This window comes from Patella vulgata, chromosome 4 (assembly GCF_932274485.2).
Source record: "Patella vulgata chromosome 4, xgPatVulg1.2, whole genome shotgun sequence".
Classification (NCBI taxonomy): Eukaryota; Metazoa; Mollusca; class Gastropoda; family Patellidae; genus Patella; species Patella vulgata.
In genome coordinates, this window is record NC_065882.2 from 15,097,630 (window position 1) to 15,109,892 (window position 12,263).

The 12,263-nt window shown below is 36.0% G+C and overlaps 1 protein-coding gene across 1 annotated transcript in view; it reads right to left on the reverse strand.

The window, feature by feature from the left end:
- LOC126818581 (receptor-type tyrosine-protein phosphatase T) overlaps window positions 1–12,263 on the reverse strand; it is a 109,195-nt gene that overhangs the window by 21,666 nt on the left and 75,266 nt on the right. The window contains exons 13-24 of the mRNA XM_050546043.1: window positions 12,055–12,250; window positions 11,404–11,494; window positions 10,475–10,736; window positions 9,736–9,775; window positions 8,787–8,898; window positions 7,689–7,789; window positions 6,197–6,369; window positions 5,798–5,885; window positions 5,005–5,081; window positions 3,576–3,612; window positions 3,076–3,173; window positions 1,270–1,389 (exon numbers count right to left, since the gene is read on the reverse strand). Of these exons, the coding sequence (XP_050402000.1) occupies window positions 1,270–1,389; window positions 3,076–3,173; window positions 3,576–3,612; window positions 5,005–5,081; window positions 5,798–5,885; window positions 6,197–6,369; window positions 7,689–7,789; window positions 8,787–8,898; window positions 9,736–9,775; window positions 10,475–10,736; window positions 11,404–11,494; window positions 12,055–12,250 (1,395 nt within the window). The remainder of the gene's footprint in view (window positions 1–1,269; window positions 1,390–3,075; window positions 3,174–3,575; window positions 3,613–5,004; window positions 5,082–5,797; window positions 5,886–6,196; window positions 6,370–7,688; window positions 7,790–8,786; window positions 8,899–9,735; window positions 9,776–10,474; window positions 10,737–11,403; window positions 11,495–12,054; window positions 12,251–12,263) is intronic.

Below are 12,263 nucleotides of genomic sequence, written 5' to 3' on the forward strand. Positions count from 1 at the left end.
AAATGAAATGGGATATAACATCTTGTTGTTCAGCACCAACGAGGTATAATGAACACGGGCATATGTTTGCTCGAACAAAAATGTCAAGGAATATTTTACGTACATGTCAGCGTGTACACGAGACCTCGGTGTTTCGTTCAATCCAAATGGCTACACGCTATTCCTTGTCACCCCCCCCCCCCATTCCCCGGCCTGTGTCATTAACATGGGAATAACACACTGGAAAATCCCGAGCAATTGTCTTACCCAACATGTAGCTGCACGTAAATAGAATATTGTTCTCCAAAACACAACTGCAAGTGTGTGTATGGTAGTTTACGTTCCCTTAGTGAACCGGACTCCTGTCCGAGATTTGATATGTTAAAATATTGAACTAGTTTTTATAGTCGTCGATGAACAGGTACAGAATCAAACAGAAAATTATTTTTGTTGAGCGACAACTTATACTATCTTCATCATACTCCTAGCAGTGTTTCATTTCATTAGACCTAAATCCCACTCAATCACTGCCGTAATGACAGCAAATTTCTGTTCCAAATTATGACTAGTCAATAGTCCGATTAACAACCAATGCCTAACTGAGTAACAATGTCATTCGGGTTTAAACAGAGAGAGATAGAGAGAGAGAGAGAGAGAGAGAGAGAGAGAGAGAGAGATGGGGTTTAACGTCCACTCGACACAAACTAGGTCATTTCGGGACTAACATATGGTTTTAATTTTATTTCAATAATTCGCTTGCGCGTAGGGGTCTGTAGCAGTGGGAGGAAACCGGAGGACCCGGAGAAAACCCACGAGGTTGGGGGTTTAAACAGAGCTCCACATTGTTTACATTACGTTACGTCATGACTTACGAAATGTTTACGCACAATTAACCAGTGCATAGCAGAATATATCAGAGAAACTAATTGCGTGACAAACGAGGCTATCAACGGTTACAGTGTAAACAAAACTGTTTCGAGACGAACAATACTTTCACCGTTTTTAATACTTTAAGTCACTGTCTAAAGTTTTAGATGAAGACCCCAGATTAAACGAAGGGCTGTCATGTTGCTGTACTCGGATAGATTTGATTGAACGGGAAGAATAGACACACTCCCTCAAAAGCTCAAGTATGATTAGTCAATCCAGCAATGACCAGAGGGATTTCTCGGGCCATTGCTTCAGGAATATGAATCTATATATGTGTGTCTCTTCTCTCTTTCTGTATCATTTTATGATCCAGAATATTGTCAAATTCTAACTTATCCCTAAGTATATTAAACTACTCACCGTTGATAATAAGAAGGTTCTAATAGTAAAATCAGGTAGAAAATCTGAATTTAATATCTGAACCGTATAATTTCCATATTCTTCACTGCCATAATCTGGCCAATACTGTTCACATTTTTTCTACAAAATAAAATAAACCAATTTAACATTTTAATACAATAATATTTTTTTTGAAGGATTCTTGAACTTTTATTAGAAATCAAATTACAAATACAAGTTTCGTTGCCTTTTTTTACTTAATGGCATCCTGAAAATAGTATTGCTTAAAATCAATTAACAGTTGTACGGTAAGTCTACTTATTATTTAACTGTACGAATATCCGGTCACATAGTAATTTCCACAGCAGATACAACAAAGGTGCCTTATATAAACAATGCTCTTGCCAGTGCAATCACATGGTCGTTGAAAATGGCTATTCCCACATTCCGCTCGATGCATATACAACAAAAGTGCACTGTATAAACAATGCACTTGCCAGTGCTATCACATGGTTATTCCCACATTCCTCCATGTTGTAGCCTCAACTGACAAATGGACACAGGAGACGATTAATTCCTACGAGTATAGTGCAAAATTTATTTATAGACTTTCTCTCTCCCCCGCCGTCGTTTAGGTGGTGTTTTTGTTGAATTTCGGGTGTGGAATCGAAGCAAAGGGTTTAAATAAATACATTTTCTGCCAGGTTTTGGTGAATATGCATGATTTTGAGCTAAGACATAGCCACATCAGTGGTAGAAAGTGCTGTACTATGTCCAAATATCGAACAGTCACAATTATTGTAGTAAACCTCTGAGCAAGATGGATGCGCATGCTCCCCATTGGACGTAACTAGGGTGACCCACCATAAATAAATATCTCCAAATATCTCGACAATTACGCCACAATATTTATATATATGCCAAGCCTCAAATCAGTTTCACACAATTATAGTCACTAAATAAACGATCATGTTGTACTTAATAAGCTATGACCATTAATCATCTATAAATAATAGACTGAAAACTGGGTCCAAGTGTCGTCCATAACATCCAGACACTTTTGAGAAAAAGATAGGTTACGTGCCCTTGTTTTGAAATTGGTCTCGCTTAACCAGTCTATCGACCATTCTACGTCTGATTGACAGGTCGGGATAATCAAGACTACTTTTTTACGAAACATAACAGAAAGCTAGAACAAGAAATTGAATTTAGAAATAAGCACTTTAGACAACTCAACAATTGTTTTAAGAAACTTGTAAAAGTAAAATGAAACTACTGCTATTATCATGTTCCTGTCTAAGCCGAGTGTTTCAGAGATATTATTTGTACTAAACCAAAAGATGCCGCTCTTAACGGTACAGTTAATGATAAAGCAATTTAAAAAATAAAACAAACGTAATTTCTAAAGCTGCTGTAATAACCAAGAAGCTAAATTTTACTGCTATTCTAAATCGTCAACAATAGATTTTTTACGGCTGTAATAGTTGATATATTTGTAGAGAATTGCACGTGCCATGGCTATTTATCGACTCAAAGAGAGTGCGGGGTAGTCAGAAATCAGTTCGAGACACGCAACTGAAGCGTGCACATTTAGCCGTGTCGAGACCAACTTCTTGTAGACTGCACGGGTCACCCTAACAGAAATACCTATATATTCGTATACCGATGATTGTCACCCATCACAAATACTTATCATGCTAACATGGTAGTGGCATGGTGTAAATTCAACTGAATTTTTAAAAACAAATTATCGAGTTCTCAGCATCACATATTACCTGGCAATCAAAATTATTACACCTGTGTGTTAAAACATATGATTATTCTTACCTTTCCTGATTCTGTAGAATTGGTCAACATGATAATTGTTTTAGAATTTAACTGCCACATCATTCTCCATATATCATTTATAGTTGGTGCATTAGGACCTGGTAAATATAGTAATATAAGATATTTAAAGTTGGTTTATTAAGACCTATTGAATATAAGATATTTATAGTTAGTTTATTAAGACCCATTGAATATAAGATATTTATAGTTCGTTTATTAAGACCCATTGAATATAAGATATTTATAGTTCGTTTATTAAGACCCATTGAATATAAGATACCTATAGTTAGTTTATTAAGACCCATTGAATATGAGATATTTATAGTTCGTTTTTTAAGACCCATTGAATATAAGATATTTATAGTTGGTTTATTAAGACCCATTGAATATGAGATATTTATAGTTGGTTTATTAGGACCTATTAAATATAGGATATTATAGTCAATGTGTGACTTTTAACCACGATTATTGTGTCATTAATAAGTAAAATAAAAGGTTACCTTGTGCTGCTATATAGGCTTTTGGTTTATTATATCCCTGAAATAAATATTTTAAAATAAGATAAAATGTTTTATACTTCGAATCGACACAGCATATTTACAAACAATACTGGATTACAAACGGGCTTCGACATATATGATTGGGTGACTATAATAATACAAATACGTTTAATGGTTCAAAGTTATTTCAGTATTTACAAAGTTATGACGAATTGAAAATTTGTGAACATTCAGCATCCAGTGCGCAGACGAAAAAACGGGATATGTTCAAAAACCATCGACAGCGACAATCTCCGCTAATGCTTTTAGTGAACCTCTTTCTTAACTGATTGAATCCAAGCCGGGGGATTATTTTGATTTTGCTTTCTTAATTCAATGTCAAATAACCAAAGTGAGTACATATTAACGTGGATTAGGCCGTAATAGATATTGTCCGATAAATGCAAATGACACACGGAGACTTAAAATATTTTAGACGTCATTTATTTCACCGCGTATTTCCATATATGTTTCAATAAATAGAAGTTAAACTAAAACCCTAGTTAGACAAAAAGGCAGACTTGACTAAGACCCAATAAGTGGTTTTTAAGTTTTTTTCCCATGACATCAAATGGTTATAAAGTAGATTTAGTACTACACTACCAATACTACCAATCTTATAAATTAAACCAAATGTCAAAAGGCTTCCAGTAAATCCAATTTGTTCCACTCATTAATTTATCGAGTACCAAGATGGCCACTATTGTTAATTCAAGATGGCTGCCATTATTTGATTTCTATAATGATGAATCATGACCCAAATTTAATCTATTTTCTCTTAACATGTAAATACGTCACTTGTGATCTGTGATCTGAGATGTCCATGTTGGTTTGTTCGTTTAAAACACATTGTAAAATATATGAACATAAAGGATAGGAATTAAATGAAATGGGGTTTAACGTCCTACTCTTTTACACCATGCAGTTTTTAATGAGGAAAGTCTTCATCGAAGGCCATCTGCAAGCGTGTACACAGGATGCCCTGCCCCACTGATCAGGTGAAACCACACATAACAATCCCGAAGAACTTTCTCAGCCAATACCGGGGTCTAACTCTGGACCTCCTGGTTCCTGAGTCGGGGGGGGGGGGGGGGGTGGATGGCCGAATGGTTAGCACGTGCGTGCTGTATCCCAAGGCCTGTCATTGAGTCAACTGGCGTAGTTTCGAATCCCCGGTTGTACGTGACAAGGAGTAGGGTCGCCTGTCCAGCCTCGTGGGTTTTCTTCGGGTCCTCCGGTTTCCTCCCACTGCTAAAGACCCCTACGCGCAAGCGAATTATTGAAATAAAATTAAACCATATGTTACTCCCGAAATGACCTAGTTTGTGTCGAGTGGACGTTAAACCCCATCTCTGTCTCTCTCTCTTACTGAGTCAGTTTATGTACTTACATCTATATAGTTAGCGTTGATATAATCATCTGTAGGGTCGCCATCTTCTGGTACCAGCATTACTCTCGTATGATCATCTATAAGATAAACAACAAACCAAAAATGAAGTCAAATTCGCTTCGATGGAAACACAAAAATGACTAACTAAATCCAGGAAATTTCTAATTAGCAAATGAAACAACTACTATGTAGGAACACATTAATAGAGATATCTTGAACAGTTTATAAGAATTATTCTGGAAGGAAAACAGGAACGGAATGATCGATGGGATGACACGGGATGATAATATTATAATCCAAACTAGAACACTTTATACAATAAACAAACATATATTAGGTCATATCGTAGATGATTGCATAAAATTACGATTCTATGTATGTATACTCAATGACTCTATTTCCAACATATGACTGTCAATTCGATACAAACTAGCTCCTTTCGGGACTAACATATAGTTCAATTTTAATTCAATAATTCGCTTGCGCCTGGGGGTCTTTAGCAGTGGGAGGAAACCAGAGGACCGGGAGAAAACCAACGATGTTGGGCAGGTGACCTTACTCCCTGTCACGTACAACCGGGGAAACGAAGCTACGCCAGTTGACTCAATTACAGACATAATGATACAACGCGCACGCGCTAACAATTCGTCCCCCACCCCCGACCAAATAACAAGAAGTCACAAACACCCAACAAACATTAGTAGGGGTATACTCTTGGTGCTAAATATTGTTAGGTCAACAACAAAATAAGAAGTGATATCAGATGGTCTTGCTAACGTAACTATTAACTTACATGCTATAATGTTGCCGTATCTGTTTTTAGGTTTATTTTCATTTCTCTTGGCAACTTCACAGCTAGCTATCAATCCGGCTGGTATTAACTACAAAAAAAACAAAAAACCCAAAACATATATTATCTTTAACAGCCAGCCCCCCCCCCCCCCCCCACACTGGTCATGCATACTTTTATAAGGCAAATATACTACACCATCCTGTAGATTCGTTGTGGCTATCAAAGCTTTGATAAATACAGAAATTCTGCTTAACCTAACGCCATCTAATAAACATTATCACAAATTTCTTTCCGATTTATTTTAGGCTGTGAAGTCCATCTTGGTCTAAAGACATTTCTTTATTGGGTGCAGATTGTATTTGGTCGACACCAGATTAACATACAAATCAAAACCAGTACCTTGTATTCTCGCTTAAAACCACCATAATCGTGTTCTTTACTGTTTTTAATAAAATCCCATAAATCCTCAACTCTTATTGGTGGAATGTTGGTGCCTACGTTGCTATAAATAGGCTCACATTCTATATCGTTCAGGGAGGATGGGATAATCAGCGGTTCAGCTTCTATATTAGCTGGAAATACAATTAGATATGCATATATCACATAGATTAAAATAAAACCTTATAACTTCAAATTATAGTACATGGGCCTTATTCGTAATTCTTAAAATGAACTATTTTAAGAATTCACCATTTGTATTGGCTAAGAATTAAAATCTTAGTTTTTAACCACTGAAAAGTTAGTATTAACAAGAAACTGAAGACAATGAGACAACTGTGCAGTATGTTCACAACTCTTGATTAAAGTCAAAATGATAACTGTAGAGTTTCCTACAAGAAACACTATAAAAATAACAGGACTTTTTGTTAAGGGTATACTTTGGCTGAGGGCCGACTAATGCCATCGTTAAAGCGATAACGGAGCTCAGCACCTTCGTTAAATATAACAGCAAGATAACTACACGTTAAAGTTAACGGGGCTTTCTCCCCGTTAAAGTTAACGATCCGTTAACTCCATGTTAACGAGTCGTTATAAGTCAACGGAGCGTTGAACAACCGACCCCTTAGAGCAATATACAGCAAGAGTCTGGCCAACGATTGTCTCAATTATTATTGGGTAACCAACTGCTGTTTTGTCATATCCTAGAGCTGTGCAATTACATTCTTTCACAGTTCTGGACCACTATTTCTTATACAGAACTGGTATCCAGTTCCTTTCACAGACACTCAGTTCTAATGTTGATCTATTAGACTTACAGAGTGTATAACATAACGGCGAACATGGCCGCAATTGACCAGACTCTGTCTAGATATGGCTCTGGTATAGCACATACGTTTTGAAATATTTCCAAATTAATGGATTTTTTTTTATCTTCAAGGTGTATGAATACAAATATCAAGGTTAAGAAGATCTAAAAAAAAACACGCCTCTTATTGGCAGAACAAGGTAAGTGTGGCAACAGGTGTTTTAGAAACAAAGATAACCACATCATGTCTGCTGTAGAATGGTATCATGGGAGAAAACGTTTTATATCCCATTACATTAATAACAATAATAGAACACAACACTGAATACAACTAAAATATACAATGTCTCACCTAATTCCGAAAAACCTTTAAGCAGCAATTTAAAATAAACAAATAAATTTGTTAACAATCATAAAATAATGAAAACAGATGATTTTCTTGACGACATGCGTTTTAACTCATGACATCAGTGTTCAAATGACTTCGTTATTGTGTCATTGTGCTTAATTTCAAATGACGTAAATTCTGTACTTTTCAAATGACTTTAGTCATTTATTACATTTTCAAATGACATTTATCCTTTCAAATGACGGACCAACCATAGGTGATTAAAAATAAAGTATCATATAATATTAATCACTTACTCATAGGTGTTAATGGAGGACTGGAATCAGGTTCCGGCATTATGGTGGGGCCAAAATTAGGGAAATCACATTTTTCTCTTTCAGCTGAGGAATTTCTTTTTCTAAAAAAATAAATAAGAAATATTGATCATTGACTAGGTCGAAAACAACTCATTTGGTTTTTTTTAGGGAATCACTGTTATTAATTCCCGATGTGGGTTTTTGTCTTGTAAGTTATTCGCCAAATAATGCCTGTTTAAAATAAAGATCTAACTTCCATTTCGTTTTTTTTAACACTGTCGATACCGAGCTGAAAAGTTGTGCGATCCCAGGGGTCACATAGATGATGTATTTTAATCTATTTATATTTTACTTCTGTTTTCTTCTCTACTGTTCTATAGACGCCTTCCTCGTGTAAACCTTTACTAGACAGATCATTTTATTAGTTTACTCAAGTAACATTCCAGACCCCAATAGTAAAGACAAATAAAACGAAACTGGAACTATAAAAACTATAAACCAAATAGGATCAAATTTTTTGTCGGATTGAACAACAACTATATTGAGCTGTATATAAGAGGATATGAACTATATAATCCAGATGTGGTATAGGATGTTCCAAATATAGTAACATAGAATGACACACGATACTAATTATAACTTAAACATACATTATGCAAGAGCTAAATCTGTCTATTGCATGTCTTTCTTTAGGCCTGAAATGTTTTCTAAATTATTAATTAGACATTAATTAACTTATCCAGGCCATAATCAACTCTCGATGGCATCGGATTTCCCCGATGTTAAATAGATTAGAACAGTTCAGCCATATTTTGATTTAAGCTAAATGGAGGAGCGAGACTTAGCGTCGAACAGCCAGTACGATGGTTGAAATTATTGCACACGTCTTGTCAAACCTTCAAAGGCTAATATCGTCGCTGGGAATAGAGTAACTTGAATGAGATTTTCAAATTATTCATTTTACATTATCTATTTTCAAACTATTATAGCAAGAATGGCTAGCTCGTTATCTAAATCTTACATAATGTATCTTTAATGAAAGTGACAGTTTGGATTTGGATTTCAGAAGCCGAAGAAAATGAATCGAGCTTTACTTACCTCCAAACAACCAATAGGACAGCGAATAGTATAATTAATAAGATAAAAACAACAAGGACACCAATAATAACTGGTATATGACTACTACTATCTTCATTAGATACTGCTCGCACTGAAAAGTTAAACAAATAGTATAATAAATACGATAAAAGCAGCGAGAACATTTGACACTGCTCATACTGGAAAGACAAACGAATGGTTACATGATACAATGCAGTCTTATCCACAAGCCAGGAATTGGGGAAATCCAGCTAGACCAGGGCCCGAGTTCGGAAAGCAATCTCAGACATAAGTTAAGACTCAACTTTCAATCACTGTTTAAGAGAAATAACTTTGATCCAGAAACATAAAACTTTGCACATAGTTTCTTATTGGTGTATTTGATACATTAAAACAGCAAAAGCTTTATAAAGGGTTATATCTTAGTTAAAATAAGGCGAACAATTTTGAGTAAATTGTTAACTTAAGTCTGATAATATTTTGTGAACTCGGAACAGGACTCTCAATACTCATTTAACTACAGTATTTGGTATCATTTCTCCCTCTTTTGATAATGGTCTATGATCATATGTTATATAATAATGACTGTAGTAAGTGTACGCTGACAGGAATCAGATTACGTTGACGATAGAAGAGATCTCTCTGAAACTTGAGTAACTATTTACAACTTGTGAGTAGGACGGACTAGTATAATTAGTGATTTTAGAAATGGGATGTAATAGAGTTTAATACAAGCTCAATTGGAGACCAACACAGGGTAATTTCCAATTGCATGGTTACACGTGCAATGCGAGAGAAGGAAGTTGCACAGACAACGGCTTTTCCACCTGCACTATTTCGAATACTAAATGCCAGGGGTTCTTTTACGTGTATGACAATAATGTTTAGACGATTTTTATCTCATCAAAATTAAATAAGCGATAAATTTAAAATGAAACAATGGACATACCTACAACTGGTTCTGTTCTAGAGAAGGATTGGCGTAAAGTCTAAAAACAAAATAGAATACAAAAAAATCGGTATTATTAATGACAAAGATAGCGTAAAATACGAATGGTTGAAAGTCTCTTGAATTTCATTGCCCACTTGTAGAGGTAATCGCAAGAAGAGAAGCGATTTTGTACATCAGTAGGCGATTCCAATATTTCAATATTGCAAATTGAAATGAAATGAAATAATATGGGGTTTAAACATCCTACTAACTGCTCGGGCTCGGCTAATGAAGACAGCCATACACCATGTATTGTGCTATGCGGGCAATTTTGCCCGGGCATCGGCGCTATGGCTTACTATTGTATTGAATTCCAACGTCCAAGGGTTGTTTTACTTGCATGTCAGTTGGGACATGTGTAATTCCTTGCAAACTACAACAATGTGAACGTTGGGTCTTTAAATATAATATCGGGACAGACGATATTTGATGCGCCTCTTTTTATACCCGAGTAGGACGTTAAACCCCATTTCATTTCATTTCATTTCATTTTTATACCCGACTGAATCCAAACCCGGAGATTATCTACCTTTGATATCTTGATTTTGTTTAAATGTTAAATAATCAGTTTATGTACATTTTAGCGAGGAGTAAGCGGACGAACATTAGATATTTTTCGAGAAATGCAAATGACGCACACAGACTTTAATAACGTGACAAAGGCTTACGCCCCATCGTGACACTCTAAAGGACTCACCCCATCTATTTTTGAGTAAGCACCGAACCAGATATTATAACTTTTATCAGTTTCTAACGGTGCATTATAAAACCCGCCATACGTCTTGTTATCTCCAACTACAAACGGTCCATTCGCCATATGATGTTCTAACTGGGCAGCTATGTAGGCACTGGATCCGTATCTGGCCGCCGTCACAGCATCACTAGAAACTTGTCCAATATCCGTCGGCGAACTTCTTCTTTTCCTTGATCCAACATTTTCAACAATTATACGATAAAAACTGAAACGAAGAACATAAAGTTTCCTTAAAAAACAAATTCATTAGTTGGTTAAGAAGAATTTCTGATACAAAAGTGTAAAAAAAAAACAAGTTTGACTTTATCTACAACAACCCTGTAGTTTCCAGCGATCTTCGTCGAATAACGGTCATGAACGGTTGATTCCGGTCATGAATGGTTGATTCCGGTCATGAATGGTTGATTCCGGTCATAAACGAAATGTCTACAAGAGGAGATGAGAAGAGAATAAGAGCGGGGATTAGACACCGTATGGAACTAGTACCTCGGGGTAGATACTGTTAGCTAAAATACGAGGTGGCATCTGATATTCTTGAAACGAATCTAAGCACGGCTTGCGTTCACTCTTCTATTTTTCCTTTGCGAACAGTTCCTTTGAGGTCTTATTTCCCGATCGTTTGCTAACTCTACAGGCCCATTCTTTAGATATTCCCAAAGCATTAACGGAGGCGAAGTTTTCATTTAGAAAACGACAATCATACTCTATTCGCATGTCATGACCGGAATCAGGAGGTCGTGACCGACACTCGTTGGAAACCATGGAATTTGGCCATCTAGACATAGATCAACGCGTTTCTTGAACTTGTTCCATCTAGTCCAAGATGTTTCTTCACGAAGTGGTTCTAGACAGAGACAAATTTGTCTTCTCACCTGACGCTTTGGTCCCCGTTTGTCTTTAAGTTAATAGTAACCGTTCTGTCTGATGTTTCTACTACTTTAGGTGTCACCGGTGTGTCCAGATCTAGATAACAAAACAAAACAACATAAATTATACACACCCTGTGTAGATGGGCATTAATATATACTATACACACCCAGTGTAGATATACATCAATGTAAATTATACACATGCAGTGACTGAGTGTAGATATACATCAATGTAAAAATTGTAAATTATACACAACCAGTGTAGATATGCATCAATGCAAGTTATACACATCCAGTGTAGATATACATCAATGTAACTTATACACATCCAGTGTAGATATACATCAATATAAATTATACACATCCATATACACATCCAGTGTAGATATAAATCAATACAAATTATACACATCCAGAGAGGCCCCCTAAAAAACCTGGTCTCGCCAACTTCGTGAAATTTATCTAAATACTGCACGCTATCACCCCGCATTGGTGCGCGGAAGTGAATTACTTAAATGAAAATTTACTCAATGTTAGTGGAAAATGACCTACTTAGAGTAGCGTTGGAGTTAAATTATACCGTTATTGTTTACAGTTTTAGGTTGGACAAAGTTTGTTTTCAAATCACATATCTAAACAATGTAACAAGCCTACCTTTAGCTTCCGTCCAAGTTAAAATACTGGATTGTGCCCCGGAACCTTTCTGGTTGCTGGCATTAACACTACAGGCATATTGAGTAGCCGGTGATAAACCTTGCATAGTGTAAGTTAAAGTTGCTGGATCAAGTTTGATCTCACGGTGGTCTTTTATATCAGGTTTGTGGAGAGATTTTAAAGATGAACAGGTTACCTATAGATATAAA